The sequence below is a fragment of the Rana temporaria genome, chromosome 4 (assembly GCF_905171775.1).
Source record: "Rana temporaria chromosome 4, aRanTem1.1, whole genome shotgun sequence".
Lineage (NCBI taxonomy): Eukaryota > Metazoa > Chordata > Amphibia > Anura > Ranidae > Rana > Rana temporaria.
In genome coordinates, this window is record NC_053492.1 from 123,416,838 (window position 1) to 123,441,322 (window position 24,485).

At 46.2% G+C, this 24,485-nt stretch overlaps 1 protein-coding gene across 1 annotated transcript in view; it reads left to right on the forward strand.

The window, feature by feature from the left end:
- Nucleotides 1-23,608, forward strand: part of LOC120936556 (G-protein coupled receptor 35-like) — a 30,492-nt gene extending 6,884 nt beyond the window's left edge. The window contains 3 exon segments of the mRNA XM_040349004.1: nucleotides 1,313-1,374; nucleotides 22,310-22,752; nucleotides 22,754-23,608. Coding sequence (XP_040204938.1) covers nucleotides 1,313-1,374; nucleotides 22,310-22,752; nucleotides 22,754-23,260 — 1,012 coding nt within the window. The 3' untranslated portion in view covers nucleotides 23,261-23,608.
- Nucleotides 23,609-24,485: the final 877 nt, after the last annotated feature.

The window sequence follows — 24,485 nt, forward strand, 5'->3', positions numbered from 1 at the left end:
CCTCATGCCCACCATGACGTTTTTGAGCTGTAGATGGCTGAGCCGTTTTTAAGCTGCAAAAAAAAACAGGACCAGTGTGTTCTGAAGCTCCAGCGTTAGAGCTGTAAAAACGCCAGACGTTAAAAAACGCTCAAAAACGCTACCGCTGCGTTTTTGAGCTCCAGCAATAAAAAAAAAAAAAACATAGACAGGCGTTTTTAAGCTGTAAAAACGTCCATAGAAAATTAAGCCTTATGGCACAGGGGGGATTTACCAAAACTGGTGCACACATAATCTGGTACAGCTGTGCATAGCAACCAGCTTCTGGGTTTTAGCCCACATACACACTGAACACGGCTTTGAAATCGTGCAACTTCATCTGAACTCCCACAATTTCAAAGCTGCATTTCAGTCCGACTTCAGGGGCGACTTGAAAGAAATCTGTGCGGGTTCATGAACAGATGTCTATTGAAGTCACCCCCAATGTCTTTAAAAATAGTGCAGGAACTACTTTTGGAAATCAGTGCGGCGCCGCAATAGGCTGCAATTTGAAATGCGATTTGACCTGTCAAATCATGCCGATGTGAACGGGGACTTTTATTGTCAAAGCTTAAAGGGGTTGTAAAGGTAAAAGTTTTTTTTACCCTAATGCATCCTATGCATTAAGGTAAAAAAACATCTTACAGCATAGCCCCCCCCCCCCCCCGCGAGCCCCCGTTTTACTTACCTCACCCCTCGAAAGTCCCGGGCGCGTCCTCGTCATCCTGTTCGGTTCCCAGCCTGGCCGTTGATTGGCTAGGCTGGGCGGATTGATAGCAGCGCAGCCATTGGCTGGCGCTGCTGTCAATCACAGCGGATGACGCGGCGCGCCAGGGGGTGGGGCCGAGTGATACAATCGGCGGCTATGGCCGCCGCTGTATCACGGGAGCACGCTGGCAAAAGCTTTCCACCGTGCGAGGGAGCTCGCATGAAGGTGGAAAGCTTTTGCGAGGAGGAGCAGAGACAACCGCTGAGGGACCCCAGAAGATAGGGTTAGGGGACACTCTGTGCAAAACGAACTGCACAGTGGAGGTAAGTATAACATGTTTGTTATTTTACCCCCGAAAAAATCTGCCTTTAGTGTTCCTTTAATTGAACAAGTTGAAGTTAGAAGCTGATTTATTACTATGCACAGCTGCATCGTAGTCTGTGTGCTCCGGTTTTAGTAAATCTCCCCCACAATGTCAAGCAAACCTCACAAAGTTCCCTTCAAGTGAGACATCAATCTTAGTAAATCAGACCCTCACTGACTTATACTGATTGAAACAATTTCTTTCATGCTCATGTTTTATAGAAACATCTCTGTCATTCGGTTCATGGCTGTGACTTCTTCTATGGTGGGCCGCACAACCACTGGTAAGCACTTATGTGTCTCTTTACTATATGATTTAAAGAAATGGTAATATTTAGAATAAAAATAGCAACAGACATGAATAACAATAACTGAATCAGCAGAAAAGTCATTGCATTGAATTTCTGGAATAACAGATTTTAACCACTTACCCCCCGGACCATATTGCTGCCCAAAGACCAGAGTACTTTTTGCGATTCGGGACTGCGTCGCTTTAACAGACAATTGCGCGGTCGTGCGACGTGGCTCCCAAACAAAATTGGCGTCCTTTTTTTCCCACAAATAGAGCTTTCTTTTGGTGGTATTTGATCACCTCTGCGTTTTTTATTTTTTGCGCTATAAACAAAAATAGAACGACAATTTTGAAAAAAATGAATATTTTTTACTTTTTGCTGTAATAAATATCCCCCAAAAATATATAAAAAAACATTTTTTTTCCTCAGTTTAGGCCGATACGTATTCTTCTACATATTTTTCGTAAAAAAAAATCGCAATAAGCGTTTATTGATTGGTTTGCGCAAAAGTTATAGCGTTTACAAAATAGGGGGTATTTTTATTAATATTTTTTTTTACTAGTAATGGCGGCGATCAGCGATTTTTTTTTCGGTATTGCGACATTATGGCGGACACTTCGGACATTTTTGACACATTTTTGGGACCATTGGCATTTTTATAGCGATCAGTGCTATAAAAATGCATTAGATTACTATAAAAATGCCACTGGCAGTGAAGGGGTTAACACTAGGGGGCGGGGAAGGGGTTAAGTATGCCTGGGTGTGTTCTTACTGTGGGGGGGGGGTGGCCTCACTAGGGGAAACACTGATCCTCTGTTCATACATTGTATGAACAGAAAATCAGCATTTCCCCTGCTGACAGGACCGGGAGCTGTGTGTTTACACACACAGCTCCCGTTCCCCGCTCTGTACCGAGCGATCGCGTGTGCCCGGCGGCGATCGCGCCCACCGGGCACACGCACGGGAGTCGGGGGCGAGCGGGGGGCGCGCGAGCGCGCCTCCGGCGGTGCGCGTGCGCCCCTAGTGGCGGCTAATAGGCAGGACGTCATATTACGTGCTCTCGCCTAGGAGAGCCACCTTGTGGACGTATTTCGACGGTGCGGCGACGGCAAGTGGTTAAGATGCACTTATTTTTAGTCACAAACATTATCAGAAGTCAATTGCTGGAATTCATAGAAACTGGTGCAGACAGATTTGGCAAAAGAGTCTCCCATGCATTCTAAAAGTGGTGCAGAATGCGCCAAATTTATGTACCTGTCCAGAACTTGTACTGAAATGTAATGCATGCTGCACTTTTAAAAAGCACACAAGGCACTTTCCAAAATCTGTCTGCACCAGTTTCTCTCTCTGTACACCAAAGGAGAGTTGGTCTTAAAGCGAGATTAGGCCCAAAACCCAAAATGTAATATATTGCAGCTTACCAATCAGTATATTTGGTGGCTGCAATATTTTTTTTTTGCCCTCTGTTTTCACCTAGTGATCTGGCCAGTAACCTCCTGTATTGGAGTGATCCTACTCTGGATGAATGAGCACAGGGGATACATTTAGACAGAATCATTGTCAGATTTGAATTAAGTAACAAACTGAAGCACAACTTTAACACAACAGGCCTGTAGAACGAGCAGTAAGCTCCTAGGGCTGGATTCAGATAGGAGATACGACGGCGTATCTCCTGATACGCCATCGTATCTCTGAGTGCGGGCCGTCGTATCTATGCGCCTGATTCAGAGAATCAGTTACGCATAGATTTCCCTAAGATCTGACTGGTGTAAGTGTCTTACACCGTCGTACCTTAGGCTGCATATTCACGCTGGCCGCTAGGTGGCGCTTCCGTATAGTTACGTGAGGAATATGCTAATTAGGTATTTACGCCGATTCAGAAACAAACGTCCGGCCAGCGCTTTTTTTACGTAAAGTTACCCCGGCGTAAAGTTACCCCTGCTATATGAGACGTAGCTAATGTTAAGTATGGACGTCGTTCCCGCACCGAGTTTTGAAATTTCTACGTCGTTTGCCTAAGTCGTTCGCGAATAGGGCTTTGCGTAAGTTACGTTCACGTCGAAACCAATGAGGCTTTGCGGCGTAATTTCGAGCATGCACACTGGGATTTTTTCACGAACGGCGCATGCAATACGTCAAATACATGGGGTCACAGTGTATTTATATAAAACACGCCCACATCATCCCCATTTGTACTAGGCGGGCTTACGCCGCCACACATACGTTACGCCGCTGTAACTAAGGGCGCAAGTCCTTTCTGAATACAGAACTTGCGCCCAAAATTACGGCGGCGTAACGTATCGGAGATAAGTTATGCCCGCAGATAGATAGAGCATTCTATCTGAATCCAGCCCCTAGTGTGTAGCCTGCCTGCAAGCTGGCCAGGGATGGTTCTGAGATCACCATTCAGCGTCCTCGGCTTTGTAAACACAGCCCACAGCTACACCATTGCTATCAGCACACAGTGATAGTGGCTTCTAGTTTATGATGAACGTGATCCTTCTTTGCATATTGTGAGTTTTTATTACCGTTGCTACATTACTTTTACTACATTGTTTTGCATACTCCACTTAGATGGCACTTCCCTTCTTGTTTGTTTTCCCTACAGAGCTGGCTTACTCTGGAGACTGCTAAGTCTTCTATGGATCTTTTATTTGGATTTCAAAATGATATTATATTATTATATTCCCCCTTCTTGCGCCATTACTATCTACATGAGAGTCACATTTAGATAACCCCCTGCCCTGCTCAAGCTGTCTCAATGTTGTCTATGCTACTGCTAGGATTTTTCATTATCTTCTGCTAAGTACATTTTTAGCCTAGGTTCCTACTATAGTGGTGCGCGAAATGTTGTGATCCGTGCGCACTTCCCACACCACATACCAGTTTTACTGCCTTTTCTATCCGTTGCAGGTGTCAATACAAAGTTAGCAACACCCCAAATGCAGGTCGAAAACATAGTGGGTTTGCTTGTACCGGATCACATGGTACAAAACTAAAGAAGGTTCAAAAAATGGTGCGATGCGATTTAAAATGAATGGGCTCAAATCGCACTGCACTGAATCTCATGGGAATTGCATAGGAAGGCAATAGGCAAGGGAATTCTTGTAGCCTGCTTGCTTCCAAAGCTGAATGGTTCAGTCTTACAATTTTATTACTGGATTATGAAATTTAAAAATGATACCCCACTCCCCACACAGTTGGGGACCACAGACCTCATTATTATCACAATCTCCATTTGCTATATTCTGGGTCAGGACATGTTGAAAGGATTGGTTTTGGCCTCCCTGCCTTTGTGGCCTTGCAACACCACCTTGGTTTTCCTTTAGAAAAATGTCAAAGGCTCCTCTTAAAGCTTTACTGTCACCCAGAAGCAGGGCCGTCTTAATAGCATCATGGGCCCCTGGGCAAAGTAATGTACTTGGGCCCCTAACAGCCTGCCCCAATTAATGCACCGACTCTCAAGTATAAATTGTTGATGGAATTAAACATATATTTATTAGTACTTTCAATTAAATCTATTTTTTTAAACATTAGGAAAACATGCCATAAATCAATGACTAATCAATTTAAAGGACACAAGACCAGGGGGATCAGGAGGGCACAGTCCAGGTTTTAGGGGGGCTCAGTACAGGTTTCCAGGACGCTGCTTGGGACACAGCCATCCCTGGACAGCTAAGTAAAAACCGTGATTGTCCCAGCAAATTCAAGAGAGTTGGCAAGTATGATGTAGTGAAAGATTATCATGGGACCCCCTTGCACCTAGGGGCCCCTGGGCAGTGCCCAGGGATGCCCATGCATTAAGATGGCCCTGCCCAGAAGCCAAATAGCACCAAACACTTAAGCCTAGTACACACAGGCTGAATGTCCGGCAGCATTGGCCGGTTCAATAGAAATCATTTGGCCCATGTGTACTGCCACTGGTCGGACAGAAGGCTTCTGTTGATAGGGCATGACCGAAAAAGGTCTGCCGACCGACTCCCGTTTAGCCAGAGTTTTCTGACGGTTGGGTCGTCTCTCTGTCAGAACACAATAGAACAGCAGGGGAGATAACAGTACTAACACTGCATAATTAGTATAGTGGCTCCTCCAGAGCAGTCAGTTTTTTTTTTTTTTGCTCAGCCGTGCTGGGTTGAACAAAAAAAAATATTGGTCTGTATTAGACTTTAGACTAAGCAAAGTCATCTATAAATATATTTTGTGATGCAGAAGCAGTGCTACCTCAACTGGACAGTAGGGAAAGTCACCCTAGACCAGTGATGGAGAACCTGTGGCACGCTGAGCCCTCTCTGTGGGCACGCAGCACGCCGCCAGGATAGAGGAGGGAATCCCCCAGAAAAGCAGTCACTTGCGGTGCAGGCGATCGTCAATTCGATCGGGCGGCATTGAGGCCATCTCTGATTCCAGTATTCTGAGCACATGCATCCATCCCTGATCCCAGTATTCTGAGCACATGCATCCATCTCTGATCCCAGTATTCTGAGCACATGCATCCATCTCTGATCCCAGTATTCTGAGCACATGCATCCATCTCTGATCCCAGTATTCTAAGCACATGCATCCATCTCTGATCCCAGTATTTTGAGCACATGCATCCATCCCTGATCCCAGTATTCTGAGCACATGCATCCATCTCTGATCCCAGTATTTTGAGCACATGCATCCATCCCTGATCCCAGTATTCTGAGCACATGCATCCATCTCTGATCCCAGTATTCTGAGCACATGCATCCATCTCTGATCCCAGTATTCTGAGCACATGCATCCATCTCTGATCCCAGTATTCTGAGCACATGCATCCATCCCTGATCCCAGTATTCTGAGCACATGCATCCATCTCTTATCCCAGTATTCTGAGCACATGCATCCATCTCTTATCCCAGTATTTTGAGCACATGCATCCATCCCTGATCCCAGTATTCTGAGCACATGCATCCATCCCTGATCCCAGTATTCTGAGCACATGCATCCAACTCTGATCCCAGTATTTTGAGCCCATGCATCCATCTCTGATCCCAGTATTCTGAGCACATGCATCCATCCCTGATCCCAGTATTTTGAGCACATGCATCCATCTCTGATCCCAGTATTCTGAGCACATGCATCCATCTCTTATCCCAGTATTCTGAGCACATGCATCCATCTCTTATCCCAGTATTCTGAGCACATGCATCCATCTCTTATCCCAGTATTCTGAGCACATACATCCATCTCTTATCCCAGTATTCTGAGCACATTCATCCATTTATGATCCCAGTATTCTGAGCACATGCATCCATCTCTGATCCCAGTATTCTGAGCACATGTGTGGTGTCCCAGTACAGGTATTTGCTGTAGGCCCTGTCAGATTGAGGCCCTCGCCTTGTGGGGTCTCCCCTGCAGGGACTCAGCTAGTTATGATGTGATTTATATACTGTTATGGTTGATAATACGTTTATTAGGTGTGTATAGCTTTAAGAAGTTAGGAGGATTAAATGCTAGATAAGACCTTATTGTGTTGTGTTATCCTACAAGTCAGTCTCTATGATCCACAGCTCTCAACCAATGGTTTCAGTCTAAACAGGCCCTTATAAGGGATTGTACTTCCTGTTTAAGCCAGTCTAATGCTTCCCTCAGTTCCTGGCAGAGCAGAGCAACACACAGTCAGAAAAGCAGTGCAGGCCTGAAGCCTCCAGGATAAAATACAGCAAAGAGTGGAGTATCCCTAAACATTACAGAACCAGTACTTCAGCTCATTTATCGGATCAATCCGTTATTCCGGCGAAAAGCCTCAAGTCTACAGACACTTCAGTAAGTGTATCTATTTTTCAGCCTAGTTAAGCATAGGCCCTGAATTACTATCCGGCTTTTGCAGCCGAGTATATACAGTATATGATCAACTAAGCTCAAGCATTATCAGCTACGTGATCCAGAGACTGCCTGCAGAACATTTTGACACTCTGTTTAAAGCTGTGAAGATTTTGACACCTGCCTTCATGCCAGTAAAGCCTTTGTTGTTTTAACCCCCTGTTGTGGACTGTGTTATTACCATCCTAACTAGCGGGGATACGGAGGCCCCCGGAGCTGTAGTTTCCCGGGGTATACCAAGACTACAGTGGCGTCACGTGACAGAGAGGGTTAATACCATCTGGCCCTCACTAAGGGTTAATACCACCTGACCCTGGGCTCCTAGCCCCAAGAACCAAGTAGCTAACCATCAAGCGCATGTGTGTGGCCGTGGGACTCACCCTCCCCGGTCACCACATCGTTTTCTGGCGTCACGAACAGGATTCGGGTGTACGCCTTAACCATTCAGCCACTAAAGCAAGTCCTCCCCCCCCAAGAATCTGAACTGTGTCATTGAAAGTAATTTACTCAGCGAGGCGCATATACAAGTGGTGGGGGAGGTGAAGGAAAGACTGTTAGCTGCCATTATTAAGTGGAGAAAGTCTGTACCTGAAGGGGTTAAATTGTTTCCAGCATTTCCCGCGCGCGGGAGCGGTCGCAGCTCCGCCCAGTCAAGCCCCGGCGGTGACCCCTTTTCAGTGTGCAAGCCGGAACTAGAGAATCCACTCTGTGTTGCACGGAGGAAACAATTGCTGACCGGACCAAAAAAAAGGAAGTTGCCGGGCGCAGCCATAGCAACGTGTCCGGCAATAAAAGACAGCGCACTCAAAGACGTCGCACTCAAAGACGTCGCACTCAAAGACAGCGCACTCAACGACATCGCACTCAAAGACAGCGCTCTCAAAGTTTCTTAAAGTGACAGCGCACTCAAAGTTTCTTAAAGTGACAGCGCACTCAAAGACATCGCACTCAAAGACAGCGCACTCAAAGTTTCTTAAAGTGACAGCGCACTCAAAGACAGCGCTCTCAAAGTTTCTTAAAGTGACAGCGCACTCAAACAAGGCTACAACATGTCAGCCCCAAGATCACCAGATGCAGGTGATGTACCAGATCCTCTTGCGGCTCCTGCACAAGCTACCCCTCCGGGATCACCTCCAGTGCGACGTCATGACAGTGGGGCCCCCCCATTCTACCTGGGGAAACCTGTGTTGCCTAACTACAGAGGGGATCCCTTTTCCCTCAAGGATTTCCAGGAGAGCTTCCAAAGCATTTTCTCTCTCTACTCTCTCCCCCCTAACCAACAGGTGCTGTTGCTCTTGGGACAGTTGCAGGGACCTGCACGTGAGGAAGTCCGTACCTGGCCCACTTCTGAGAAGACTACAGTAGATCAGATCTTCGAGGGATTACATCAGGTATTTGAGTCCCACTCACCCTCAGAGGTCCGCCTCAGGCTGTACGAGAGGCGACAAAAGCCGGGGGAAACACTAAGGGCATATGCAGTAGCCTTGCAGAATGCCCTGGAGGCAGTCCAGAAACTGGACAATATCACCCCTGACCAGGGTAACAAACTATTGATGGATAGATTCATAGAAGGGGTCCAAAATAAATGGGACAAGGCGCAATTAAAGATGTTAGCTGTACAGAACCCCAATATGTCTTTCTCTGCCTTTAAGCGCCTAGCCCTTCAAGTTATAGAGCAGGGGGCAAGCCCTGAGGAGCATCCTGACCCTAAAACGGAACCCATGGGTGCGGCGGCGTGCCCTGCACCACTGTTACCACCAGCCCCCGCACCCGTGGCTGTCACCCCGGCCTCCACTACAATTACTGAGATTCAAGAGGTTAGACAAGATATTGCCCAGCTTACCCAAGTGGTAAAGGAGTTGGCTAATCACACCACTCGGGTACTTAGAGAGCCTCCAGAGACTAAGAGACCTACTCCTGCCCCTCCTCCCCGTTATAGCGGGCCTCGCTCGGGACCATCTAGTAGGCCTTACTGTGATTTCTGTGACAAACCCGGTCATTGGAAGATGCAATGCTGGGCTTTAAACGGGCGTCCCCTGAGGTCGAGGACCGGCCCTCAGGAAAACGAATCACAGGTCCAGCAGAAGAGCCAATATACTCAGGACAGTCCTTATACATTGCATCCTGCCCCTATGTAAATGTTACCATAGATGGTGTCCAACTGCAGGCCCTGATTGATACAGGCTCGCAGGTGTCTACCATCTCTAAGGGCCTATTCTATAGGTACTGGAATGTCGATTCATTGTGTGAACCAGATGATATGGATTTTAGTGTCCTGGCAGGGGACGGGAAACCAATTCCCAGACATGGGTACTGGGAGCCCACTATTCAGCTGAGAGGTCACACACTTAGAGGTCAAGGTATAATTGTCACTAATGTCACAGTACCAGGGGCCACAGAGTTTATATTGGGGATGAATATAATGAGACATTGCTTCAGTGATATTTTGGATGCCTTGCATGCCTCTCTCCCCCACATGTCTTCCTCAGGTCAGAGGACTGCGCAACACCATCTCAAAATTCTGAAAGCAGAACAGAAGTTTGCGAACCGGAGAGGAGAAATCGGTAAAGTTCGGATCCAAGACATGAGGCCCGTGACCCTGCAGCCGAACACAGAGACAATTTTGTGGTGTCGGGCGCGCCCTGGTGTAAGGAATCAGGACTATCCGGCCTTACTGGAGCCCATACAATCTGAAGATTTTCCTTTGGTCCGAGCTGCAAGGAGTCTAGTGACGGTGGTGAATGGACGGGTCCCAGTCCGCCTAGTTAATTTGTCCGGCGTAGCCACCACCCTACCAAAGTACACTCCAGTGGCCCAACTTGTTTTCTTGGACTCCAGTGACATACTCTCTTCACGGAAGGCGGCCCAACAGCTGAGTGCCCAAACCGTGTCAGGGGCTACCGAAAATTCTCCAGAACCTTGGTGGCGCCAACTGCAAATAGGAGGATCTCTCACCCCACCAGAACAAGTCGAAGGGGTCATCGAGGTGGTGAAGGAGTGCCAGAGTGCCTTCAGCAAACACCCAACCGATTTTGGAAAAACCTCCATGATTAAGCATCGAATCCTGACCGGCGATAAACCCCCCATCAAGGAAAGGCATCGGCCTGTGGCACCAGGCATGTACCAAACCGTCAAGAAACTGTTAACCGACATGAAGGAGGCAGATGTAATACAAGAGAGCCAGAGTCCCTGGGCAGCACCCATGGTGTTAGTTAAGAAGAAGGATGGGACCATCCGTTTCTGTGTTGATTACAGGAAGTTGAACGACATCACCCATAAAGACGCATACCCTCTCCCCCGGATTGAGGAGTCACTCACCGCGTTGGGTTCTGCGGCCTACTTCTCTACATTGGATCTGACCAGCGGATACTGGCAGGTGCCCATGGCCGTCGAAGACAGGGAGAAAACAGCCTTTGTCACCCCCATGGGTCTTTTCGAATTTAAAAGTATGCCCTTTGGGCTGTGCAATGCCCCAGCTACCTTTCAACGGCTGATGGAGAGATGTCTGGGACACCTTAACTTCCAGAGTGTCCTACTCTACCTGGATGACGTGATTGTGTATTCCAAATCCTATCAGGAACATTTGACTCACCTGTCCGACGTCTTCCAAGTACTGATCCAGCATGGTCTGAAAGTCAAACCCTCCAAGTGCCACCTACTCAAGCCACAAGTACATTACCTGGGCCACGTCGTCAGTGCCGAAGGGGTCCAACCTGATCCAGCTAAAGTCGAAGTTGTCAAGAATTGGCCTATCCCACGCACCGTTAAGGATATTCGGAGCTTCTTAGGATTTGCAGGATATTACCGCCGCTTTATTCCTCATTTTGCACAAATTGCCGAGCCATTGACCTCTCTCCTGCGAGGCACGGCGAAGGGGAACTATAATGGCAAGCTGCCTGTGGAATGGGCCAAAGAGCAAGAGGTGGCCTTCCAGGCTCTAAAACATCTATTGACAGAGCCTCCCATCCTGGCCTATCCGGATTATACTCAGCCTTTCCGACTGTATACAGATGCCAGCTTCGAAGGACTCGGGGCAGTGTTGTCCCAGATGCAGGGAAAACAAGAGAGGGTGATAGCTTACGCCAGCCGGAATCTGCGAGGGGCTGAGAAGAATGATTCTAACTACAGTTCCTTCAAGTTAGAGCTCCTGGCCCTTGTGTGGGCAGTCACCGAAAAATTTAAGGACTATTTGTCAGCCACCTCATTCACGGTCTACACCGATAACAACCCCCTGGCTCACCTGAACACCGCTAAACTAGGTGCCCTTGAGCAAAGATGGGCCTCCAGACTGGCCAACTATGACTTCTCTATCAAGTACCGAAGTGGCAAGTCTAATATTAATGCGGATGTGCTCTCACGCATGGCTCCTGGCGAAGATCCCCCAGTGGAGGACATGTGGGAAGATGTGGAGATGCCTCCCTTCTATCAAAGATTCGTGAATCAGGATGTGGTCGTCACCCGCGAAGGGAGTGAATCTGGGTCTAAAGCAATCCAGGAAGACCTGTATACCTGGAGGACCCTACAGGAAGAAAGTCAGACTATGGGAGATCTGCAGGAGTATTTATTGACCAGGAGAGTACCTCCCCGGTTACGACGGGGCCAGAATGACTACGAATTGAAGCGATTGTGGCGTCAGAGGAAAAGACTATTTGTGCACAAAGGAATGGTGTACAGGAACTTCTTGGACCCAGTGTCGGGTGAAAGGCTACACCAAATTCTGATCCCTCGGAGAGATGCCGCCATGGTATTGAATGCCTACCACGACCAGTCAGGACACTTTGGGGTCCATAAAACAGAAGCCACCATCCGACGCCGGTTCTACTGGATTGGAATGAGGAGCGACGTTGAAAAGTGGTGCAGTGAGTGTGCAGTCTGCAATATCACCAAGAATGGTCGCAAGAATGCGCGAGCACCCCTCCATTCCATTCAGAGCGAGAGGCCCAACCAATTGGTCGCCTTGGATCATGTCAAGCTGTCACCTACCCGGTCCGGGTATTCATATGCTCTCACCATGGTGGATCACTATTCCAAGTGGGTAGTGGTTGTGCCAGTCAAAGACTTAACAGCCAAGACGACAGCCCAGAAGTTCTACACCCATTGGGTACAGATACTTGGATGTCCTGAAACTGTCTTGTCCGACCGAGGTCCGGCCTTTGAGGCCCAACTGTTTCAAGAATTGTGCCAGTTCCATGCTTGTAAGAAACTCAGGACCACTGCCTATCATCCGCAAGGGAATGGACTCTGTGAGAGGATCAACCAGGTGTTTATCCACATGCTGAGAGCGGCTTCTGTATCCCGACCTGAAGAGTGGCCTCAACTAATGCCTGAATTGTTGGAAATCTACAACAATACCATCCACTGTTCCACTGGTTATACTCCATTTTACCTCATGATGGGCCGACACGGTCAACTGCCTAAAGACAGGGTCTTTGGACTTCAAGCACCTTTCAACCACTCCCCCCAAGCCTCTTCGGAGTGGGTCTCGGAACATCAGAAAAGGATTCAGGAAGCGAGAGAGATAGTCAACAAAAAGATGGGCGAGGCACACTATAGGCAGCAACAGGACTACAACCGCCATGCCTCTGCCCAGCCGTTGCAAGTTGGTGATAAAGTCTGGCTGAAGAAGCATCCTAGAACCCATAAGTTGGACTCCCTTTGGGAAACTGAACCATACACAGTGATTTCCATCCCTTACCCGGACTCTGATGTCTACTCAGTTCAAAAAGCCGGATATGAACCACAAGTTGTCCACCGAAACCGGATCAAGCTGTGTCACAAAGGGAACCTGCCTGTGTTGGTGCCTCCTTCTGCACCACCAAGTCTTCCACCTCCAGTTCAGCCAGCACAAGTGCGGCCCACCAAGCCAGTTGAGCCTGAGAGGCCACTCCTGATGTTCGAAGATGATCCTCTCTTCCCTTCTGACCAAAACGTCTTCTTTGGTTATGTGCCAATCAGTTCCATTCCATTAACCTCAGTCTTGGCACCAGAAGCTCCAGAGTTTACTCCAGCCATCCGCTCACCTGCTGCAGTCCCATCAGAACCTTCTAATGTGGGAGAAAGCTCCATAAGTCAAGAGCCATCACTGGCCCCCATTGTCCAAGATGAAGGTGCAGCTGTCAGTCCAGAAGAAGCAAGTGTTCAAGGAGAAAACAGTGCTCCAGAAAACTCAGAAATGGTGTTGCGTAGATCCGCCAGACCTAATTTCGGATATCCCCCAGCAAGATATAGGGATTAATCCATTAATTATACCTACAATATATGTAGATAGACTACATACACCTCAGTCAGTATACATCTCAAGTATACATCATTACTAACTAATATGTCACTAGTTACCTACTTACCTTATTTAGTGTATAGGAACATACCTGGCCAGTAAGTCTCCTATCCCTCACTTAAGCACTACAAAAAGAAAAGGGGTATCCTCTAAGAAATGTCTAATTGTGTACTTCAGGCATAGAATAAAAATGTCTAGCAAATATTAAAGTGTGTTCTGGGGAGAAGAGCTAATAGCCTAAGGGCCCCAGTAGCCAAGGCATTGGGTAGAAAGCCTCCGGCAGCCCAATCCAAAACCTGCTCAGTCTTAAAAGTGTAATCTAACAATAATATACTGTTCAAAACTGAGTGATAACGTTTAACAGATATGTATTCTGTCTGGGACCCAGATAACCACTTACCCTGTACAAAATAATGATCTCACTTATCTAATGAGCCTGCAAGGGACATTTATGTGTATAATGCCTCAGGACTTATCATATGATCCTGTACGTATATGGTTATTTTTCCAAAGAACCTGGAACGGACATTGGTGTACAAATGCCTCAGGACTTCTAGTGGCCCCAAGGTCACCTCATTCCTCAATCCGTCAGTGCCTTAATCGTCGAGGACGACTTCTGTTTAGTGGTGGGGTTTGTGGTGTCCCAGTACAGGTATTTGCTGTAGGCCCTGTCAGATTGAGGCCCTCGCCTTGTGGGGTCTCCCCTGCAGGGACTCAGCTAGTTATGATGTGATTTATATACTGTTATGGTTGATAATACGTTTATTAGGTGTGTATAGCTTTAAGAAGTTAGGAGGATTAAATGCTAGATAAGACCTTATTGTGTTGTGTTATCCTACAAGTCAGTCTCTATGATCCACAGCTCTCAACCAATGGTTTTAGTCTAAACAGGCCCTTATAAGGGATTGTACTTCCTGTTTAAGCCAGTCTAATGCTTCCCTCAGTTCCTGGCAGAGCAGAGCAACACACAGTCAGAAAAGCAGTGCAGGCCTGAAGCCTCCAGGATAAAATACAGCAAAGAGTGGAGTATCCCTAAACATTACAGAACCAGTACTTCAGCTCATTTATCGGATCAATCCGTTATTCCGGCGAAAAGCCTCAAGTCTACAGACACTTCAGTAAGTGTATCTATTTTTCAGCCTAGTTAAGCATAGGCCCTGAATTACTATCCGGCTTTTGCAGCCGAGTATATACAGTATATGATCAACTAAGCTCAAGCATTATCAGCTGTGTGATCCAGAGACTGCCTGCAGAACATTTTGACACTCTGTTTAAAGCTGTGAAGATTTTGACACCTGCCTTCATGCCAGTAAAGCCTTTGTTGTTTTAACCCCCTGTTGTGGACTGTGTTATTACCATCCTAACTAGCGGGGATACGGAGGCCCCCGGAGCTGTAGTTTCCCGGGGTATACCAAGACTACAGTGGCGTCACGTGACAGAGAGGGTTAATACCATCTGGCCCTCACTAAGGGTTAATACCACCTGACCCTGGGCTCCTAGCCCCAAGAACCAAGTAGCTAACCATCAAGCGCATGTGTGTGGCCGTGGGACTCACCCTCCCCGGTCACCACACATGCATCCATCCCTGATCCCAGTATTTTGAGCACATGCATCCATCTCTTATCCCAGTATTCTGAGCACATGCATCCATCTCTTATCCCAGTATTCTGAGCACATGCATCCATCTCTGATCCCAGTATTCTGAGCACATGCATCCATCTCTGATCCCAGTATTCTGAGCACATGCTTCCATCCCTGATCCCAGTATTCTGAGCACATGCATCCATCTATGATCCCAGTATTCTGAGCACATGCATCCATCTCTTATCCCAGTATTCTGAGCACATGCATCATCTCTTATCCAGTATTCTGAGCACATGCATCCATCCCTGATCCCAGTATTTTGAGCACATGCATCCATCTCTGATCCCAGTATTCTGAGCACATGCATCCATCCCTGATCTCACTATTCTGAGCACATGCATCCATCTCTAATCCCAGTATTCTGAGCACATGCATCCATCTCTGATCCCAGTATTCTGAGCACATGCATCTATCTCTGATCCCAGTATTCTGAGCACATGCATCCATCTCTTATCCCAGTATTCTGAGCACATGCATCTATCTCTGATCCCAGTATTCTGAGCACATGCATCCATCCCTGATCCCAGTATTCTGAGCACATGCATCCATCTCTTATCCCAGTATTCTGAGCACATGCATCCATCTCTGATCCCAGTATTCTGAGCACATGCATCCATCTCTTATCCCAGTATTCTGAGCACATGCATCCATCTCTGATCCCAGTATTCTGAGCACATGCATCCATCTCTGATCCCAGTATTCTGAGCACATGCATCCATCTCTTATCCCAGTATTCTGAGCACATGCATCCATCTCTTATCCCAGTATTCTGAGCACATGCATCCATCTCTTATCCCAGTATTCTGAGCACATGCATCCATCCCTGATCTCAGTATTCTGAGCACATGCATCCATCTCTGATCCCAGTATTCTGAGCACATGCATCCATCTCTTATCCCAGTATTCTGAGCACATGCATCCATCTCTGATCCCAGTATTCTGAGCACATGCATCCATTTCTGATCCCAGTATTCTGAGCACATGCATCCATCTATGATCCCAGTATTCTAAGCACATGCATCCATCTATGATCCCAGTATTCTAAGCACATGCATCCATCTCTGATCCAAGTATTCTGAGCACATGCATCCATCTCTGATCCCAGTATTCTGAGCACATGCATCCATCCCTGATCTCAGTATTCTGAGCACATGCATCCATCCCTGATCCCAGTATTTTGAGCACATGCATCCATCGCTGATCCCAGTATTTTGAGCACATGCATCCATCCCTGATCCCAGTATTCTGAGCACATGCACCCATCCCTGATCTCAGTATTCTGAGCACATGCATCCATCTCTTATCCCAGTATTCTGAGCACATGCATCCATCTCTTATCCCAGTATTCTGAGCACATGCATCCATCTCTTATCCCAGTATTCTGAGCACATGCACCCATCTCTTATCCCAGTATTCTGAGCACATGCATCCATTTATTATCCCAGTATTCTGAGCACATGCATCCATCTCTTATCCCAGTATTCTGAGCACATGCATCCATCTCTGATCCCAGTATTTTGAGCACATGCATCCATCCCTGATCCCAGTATTCTGAGCACATGCATCCATCCCTGATCCCAGTATTCTGAGCACATGCATCCAACTCTGATCCCAGTATTTTGAGCCCATGCATCCATCTCTGATCCCAGTATTCTGAGCACATGCATCCATCCCTGATCCCAGTATTTTGAGCACATGCATCCATCTCTGATCCCAGTATTCTGAGCACATGCATCCATCTCTTATCCCAGTATTCTGAGCACATGCATCCATCTCTTATCCCAGTATTCTGAGCACATGCATCCATCTCTTATCCCAGTATTCTGAGCGCATGCATCCATCTCTTATCCCAGTATTCTGAGCACATTCATCCATTTATGATCCCAGTATTCTGAGCACATGCATCCATCTCTGATCCCAGTATTCTGAGCACATGCATCCATCCCTGATCCCAGTATTTTGAGCACATGCATCCATCTCTTATCCCAGTATTCTGAGCACATGCATCCATCTCTTATCCCAGTATTCTGAGCACATGCATCCATCTCTTATCCCAGTATTCTGAGCACATGCATCCATCTCTGATCCCAGTATTCTGAGCACATGCATCCATCCCTGATCCCAGTATTCTGAGCACATGCATCCATCTCTTATCCCAGTATTCTGAGCACATACATCCATCCCTGATCCAAGTATTCTGAGCACATGCATCCATCTCTTATGCCAGTATTCTGAGCACATGCATCTATCTCTGATCCCAGTATTCTGAGCACATGCATCCATCCCTGATCCCAGTATTCTGAGCACATGCATCCATCTCTTATCCCAGTATTCTGAGCACATGCATCCATCTCTTATCCCAGTATTCTGAGCACATGCATCCATCTCTGATCCCAGTATTCTGAGCACATGCATCCATCTCTTATCCCAGTATTCTGAGCACATGCATCCATCCCTGATCCCAGTATTCTGAGCACATGCATCCATCTCTTATCCCAGTATTCTGAGCACATGCATCCATCTCTTATCCCAGTATTCTGAGCACATGCATCCATCTCTGATCCCAGTATTCTGAGCACATGCATCCATCTCTTATCCCAGTATTCTGAGCACATGCATCCATCTCTGATCCCAGTATTCTAAGCACATTCATCCATTTCTGATCCCAGTATTCTGAGCACATGCATCCATCTATGATCCCAGTATTCTAAGCACATGCATCCATCTCTGATCCCAGTATTCTGAGCACATGCATCCATCCCTGATCCCAGTATTCTGAGCACATTCATCCATTTATGATCCCAGTATTCTGAGCACATGCATCCATCCCTGATCTCAGTATTCTGAGCACATGCATCCATCCCTGATCCCAGTATTTTGAGCACATGCACCCATCCCTGATCCCAGTATTCTGAGCACATGCACCCATCCCTGATCCCAGTATTCTGAGCACATGCATCCATCTCTTATCCCAGTATTCTGAGCACATGCATCCATCTCTTATCCCAGTATTCTGAGCACATGCATCCATCTCTTATCCCAGTATTCTGAGCACATGCATCCATCTCTGATCCCAGTATTCTGAGCACATGCATCCATCTCTTATCCCAGTATTCTGAGCACATGCATCCATCTCTTATCCCAGTATTCTGAGCACATGCATCCATCTCTTATCCCAGTATTCTGAGCACATGCATCCATCTCTGATCCCAGTATTCTGAGCACATGCATCCATCCCTGATCCCAGTATTCTAAGCAAATGCATCCATCTCTGATCCCAGTATTCTGAGCACATACATCCATCCCTGATCCAAGTATTCTGAGCACATGCATCCATCCCTGATCCCAGTATTCTGAGCACATGCATCCATCCCTGATCCCAGTATTTTGAGCACATGCATCCATCTCTGATCCCAGTATTCTGAGCACATGCATCCATCCCTGATCCCAGTATTCTGAGCACATGCATCCATCTCTTATCCCAGTATTCTGAGCACATGCATCCATCTCTTATCCCAGTATTCTGAGCACATGCATCCATCTCTTATCCCAGTATTCTGAGCACATGCATCCATCCCTGATCCCAGTATTCTAAGCAAATGCATCCATCTCTGATCCCAGTATTCTGAGCACATACATCCATCCCTGATCCAAGTATTCTGAGCACATGCATCCATCCCTGATCCCAGTATTCTGAGCACATGCATCCATCCCTGATCCCAGTATTTTGAGCACATGCATCCATCTCTGATCCCAGTATTCTGAGCACATGCATCCATCCCTGATCCCAGTATTCTGAGCACATGCATCCATCTCTTATCCCAGTATTCTGAGCACATGCATCCATCTCTTATCCCAGTATTCTGAGCACATGCATCCATCTCTTATCCCAGTATTCTGAGCACATGCATCCATCTCTGATCCCAGTATTCTGAGCACATGCATCCATCCCTGATCCCAGTATTCTAAGCACATGCATCCATCTCTTATCCCAGTATTCTAAGCAAATGCATCCATCTCTGATCCCAGTATTCTGAGCACATGCATCCATCCCTGATCCCAGTATTCTGAGCACATGCATCCATCCCTGATCCCAGTATTTTGAGCACATGCATCCATCCCTGATCCCAGTATTTTGAGCACATGCATCCATCTCTGATCCCAGTATTCTGAGCACATGCATCCATCTCTTATCCCAGTATTCTGAGCACATGCATCCATCTCTGATCCCAGTATTCTAAGCACATTCATCCATTTCTGATCCCAGTATTCTGAGCACATGCATCCATCTATGATCCCAGTATTCTAAGCACATGCATCCATCTCTGATCCCAGTATTCTGAGCACATGCATCCATCCCTGATCCAAGTATTCTGAGCACATGCATCCATCTCTGATCCCAGTATTCTGAGCACATGCATCCATCCCTGATCTCAGTATTCTGAGCACATGCATCCATCCCTGATCCCAGTATTTTGAGCACATGCATCCATCGCTGATCCCAGTATTCTGAGCACATGCACCCATCCCTGATCCCAGTATTCTGAGCACATGCACCCATCCCTGATCCCAGTATTCTGAGCACATGCATCCATCTCTTATCCCAGTATTCTGAGCACATGCATCCATCTCTTATCCCAGTATTCTGAGCACATGCATCCATCTCTTATCCCAGTATTCTGAGCACATGCATCCATCTCTTATCCAGTATTCTGAGCACATGCATCCATCTCTTATCCAGTATTCTGAGCACATGCATCCATCTCTTATCCCAGTATTCTGAGCACATGCATCCATCTCTTATCCCAGTATTCTGAGCACATGCATCCATCTCTTATCCCAGTATTCTGAGCACATGCATCCATCTCTGATCCCAGTATTCTGAGCACATGCATCCATCTCTTATCCCAGTATTCTGAGCACATGCATCCATCTCTGATCCCAGTATTCTAAGCACACGCATCCATCTCTGATCCCAGTATTCTGAGCACATGCATCCATCTCTGATCCCAGTATTCTGAGCACATGCTTCCATCCCTGATCCCAGTATTCTGAGCGTAACGCACTCCTTTAAAAAATATCACAAACGTGTTTTTTTTGGGCAGAATTGTATGTTTTTGGTTCCTTAGGGCTCATTCAGAAGGATGATCAGTTCCTTCCTTTGTACAGAGCCGCTGCTAGGTTTAATTCCATGTTGGCACTCTGAAATAAATAAGTTGGTTTTGTGTTGCTATTTGGGCACTCGGGCTCAAAAAGGTTCACCATCACTGCCCTAGACGTACGTAAGCACTTTCAAATTATCAGTTCTTCCTGCCATTATAACCACTATATTTTACTTTGGGTACAATGTACTAAATTCAGTGTGGTGCATTGGTAAGAAGGAACATGTAGCCAGCTAATAGAACCAGTGGAACCCATTACTGATGGAATTATTCCTTGTACAGTCTAAAACATCCAATGCAAAGGTAGTTAATTGTGACTGCCTTCTTTTAAGTTTTGGAGACTTTAGCAGACTGATCTACTGGATAGCCTTGGTATTTTGTTAACATGTGGCCAGTGTTATATGGTGTTTATTTAATCCTTGATATATTCACAGACAGGATAAATTGCAAAAAGGTTTTTGCTGACTGTTTTCTAAGTGGTATAATATAATGTTATAGCAAAGTTATTTATGACTATGATTTTATGGTTTACCCTTGTCCTTTCGTGTTTGCCTTCTAGTTTCTGGAGCTCCTTTAACATTGACCCTTTATGTGTAAAAACTGGATGTTCTTAGTTTTAGGCATGTTTCAATAAAACAAATCAATTAGATTTTTTCATATATTTACAGAAGAGCATCTTTAGCTTTAAGAATGCAATTTTTTTTACTGTGAACTTCTTGGGACTGAGCCAGTGAAACTCCTCTTGAGTCATTTTGTGAGATGCACTCTGATGTCTCATAAAAGCCCACGATTGAATGAACCAATAAAACAGATGTTAGCAGTTCTGCAAAGAAGGATTTGTTCACAACATTTAAGATTAACTAGTTGCTTAATGTTTATGAAGTTCAAACTACACAGACATATCAAATATATAGTCTTAACTTCATACAAGGAAAGCAAAACAAAAGTGAAGGTAAATTGGCATTAATGTATTAAGCTGCCCTTGGAAAGTGGGCAAGAAAATGCCAACGTGTGTACTGGCTGATAAGCTTAAAGTGGTTGTAAAGAGTGAATGTTCTTTACCTTCATGCATTGTATGCATTAAAGGGGTTGTAAAGGTACAATTGTTTTTTTCCTAAATAGCTTCCTTTACCTTAGTGCAGTCCTCCTTCACTTACCACATGCTTCCATTTTGCATTTAAATGTCCTTATTTCTTCTGAGAAATCCTCACTTCCTGTTCTTCTGTCTGTAACTACACACAGTAATGAAAGGCTTTCTCCCTGGTGTGGAGAAAGCCTCTTGAGGGGGGAGGGGGTGAGCAGGAGTGTCAGGACGCCCACTAACACACAGCTCCTTTCTCTATCTGCAAAGTAGAGAGTGTCCTGACTTGCCTGCTCGCCCCCTCAAGAGGCTTTCTCCACACCAGGGAGAAAGCCTCGCATTACTGTGTGGAGTTACAGACAGGAGAACAGGAAGTGAGGATTTCTCAGAAGAAATAATGATATTTAAAAGCAAAATGAAAGGATGAGGTAAGTGAAGGAGGACTGCACTAAGGTAATGGAAGCTATTTAGGGAAACATTTTTTTACCTTTACAAACCCTTTAACCCCTTTGCACACGTCATTCTACTATATGGCGGGCAGGAAGTGTCATGCTCGCCCCCTCCCTTGGACTACAGGAGAGTCAGGACGCTCTCTACGTTGCAGATAGAGAAAGGAGCTGTGTGTTAGTGGGCGTCCTGACTCTCCCGTAGAGAGTTTCGCAATACGAGCACTGTATTTTTAAAAACCGTAACTCGGTTTGCAAGTGTTGTCTCGCAAAATGAGCACGATTTAGACCAAAGTGGTGTGCAGTACCGCGTTTTGCCTGAAGTGGGGGGTTCCAGAGCCGATAGCCGATCAGTGAGCTGAAAGTTAGATGATGATGTGTCACTGGTAATTTTTGTCATGGTACTTAATTATTATTTAAGTGTAATTAAGTGTTTGTCTCACTTGTAACATGTTATGTTTTATTGTAGCAAATTACAACAACACGGATTGCACCAGCATCATGAAGGAAAGAAACAACAACCTGGAACTTTTCTTGTTTATCTTTCGTATACTTGTGTTGGTTTTCGGGGTGATATTTAACTCCTTGGCAATCTGGGTTTTCTGCTTTAAGATGAAAAAATGGACAGAGACAAGAGTCTTTATGATGAACCTCCTTCTTAGTGACTGCTGTCTTCTTTTTACACTTCCCTTTCGCATCTATCTCACCCGGCACTCAATTAATCTGGGTGCTAAATTCTGCGATGCACTCGTGTCGTTTTATTTCATGAACACATATATAGGCATTTCCACCATCACCTTGATATCTGTGGACAGATATGTGGCCATAAAGTTTCCACTAAGAGCAAGATCTTTTCGTTCTGCCAAGAAGGCAGCTATAGCTTGTGTGATTGTCTGGTTCCTCTTCATTGCCCACCCGTCTCTACCTTGACCTGCTCGCAACTCCACCGTCAAGAAACTCATCTCTGTGCTTCCAAAAAGCCAACACCAAACCGTTAAAGAGAACATTGTATTTTTCTATTCTGGGCTTTTGTGTTCCAATGCTTATATTAGTTTACTGTTCCACACAAATTATCCTCACCCTAAAGAGGAAGGAGAAAATTAATGCTCAAGAGGAGAAAGACATTCAGAAAACTGTCAACATAGTAACCACAAATATGGCAATTTTCTTGCTTTGTTTTTTGCCCCTTGGCGTTGGAAATATAGTGCGATTTATTATGGAATCCATGAAACTGGAATGCTCAGTGTTAAAAACTGTTAGTGACTTTGCCCTTTTTGCTCAGGGCCTGAGTGATCTGAACTGCTGCTTGGACAGTGTCTGCTATTACTTTGTGGCCAAAGAATTCTGGGAAAAAGTATCTTTATTTCCAAAGTCTAAAAAACATCTGATGCAGGACCAGACCCAGGAGTCCAGCATCTAGAACAGAAATCCTATACTGTGTCATGTTGAAATCACAGATTACCACTATCTTTGTTGTAAAAAGATCTTTATGGGACCAAGGCTGACTTCATAAATTGTAGCAAAGTTTGGTTACAACATTTCTTACAGTTTTATATTGCTATAATTTATCTCTGTGTTATGTACGTGCAGTGCAGTCACTGTCTCTGTGTAAGGATACCAAGCCATAGTTTCTTACTAGTGTGACCAGATAGGTGAAAACTACACAAAGGAGGCCAGACTCATAACTTAATGCAACCATACTATTTATTAGAGCCGGTTCACACTTCCGCGGCACGACTTCGGGGGAGACTCTGCAAGTCGTCCTGAAGACGACTTCAGAGGCGACCTGCAAAACGACTTCTGTATAGGAGTCAATGCAGGTCGCCCCGAGCCGCCCCTGAAGTCGTGCAAGAACCTTGTTCTAAGTCGGAGCGACTTGCGTCTCTCCTATTAGAACGGTTCCATTGCATTGAATGGGACGCGACTCGTCAGGCGGTTGAGCCGCCTGACGAGTCGCCCCAGCGTGAACCGGCTCTTATGGAACACAGTGGGGCAGATTTACTAAAACTGGTGCACACAGAATCTGATGTAGCTGTGCATCGTTGCCAATCAGCTTCTAACTTCAGCTTGTTCAATTAAATCGGAGGTCCACACAAAAATGGAACCTCCGCTGTCCGGATTCCTCCCCCCCTCCGGTGTCACATTTGGCACCTTTCAGGGGGGAGAGGGAGCAGATACCCCAGGTATTTGCACCCACTTCCGGGCATAGACCCCCGCATTATCTGGCACCCCCCGCTGTCTTCTGGGAGACACACGGGTCCAGTGGCATTGTGCAGCGCAAGCCGCAAGGCTTCATTTCTGATTCCCTTACCAAAGCTGGCAGCGGCAGCATCCGAGGACCAAGGGACGGGTCGGCCTCGGGTGTCGACATCGCTGGCACGCTGGACAAGTAAGTGTCCTTATTTAAAAAGTCAGCAGCTGCAGTATTTGTAGCTGCTGACTTTAAAAAAATAAAAATTAATTGGTGGACCTCCGCTTTAAGCTTTCACAATAAAACCTAGAAGCTGATTGGTTACTATGCACAGCTGCACCAAATTCTGTGTGCACCAGAAACACACATGCAAGTAAAAAATAGAGTGAACTAACAAAGTACAAAAGGTAAATGGGAAAGAATGTGAGAAATTGGTGAGCCAGGTAAAGCAGGG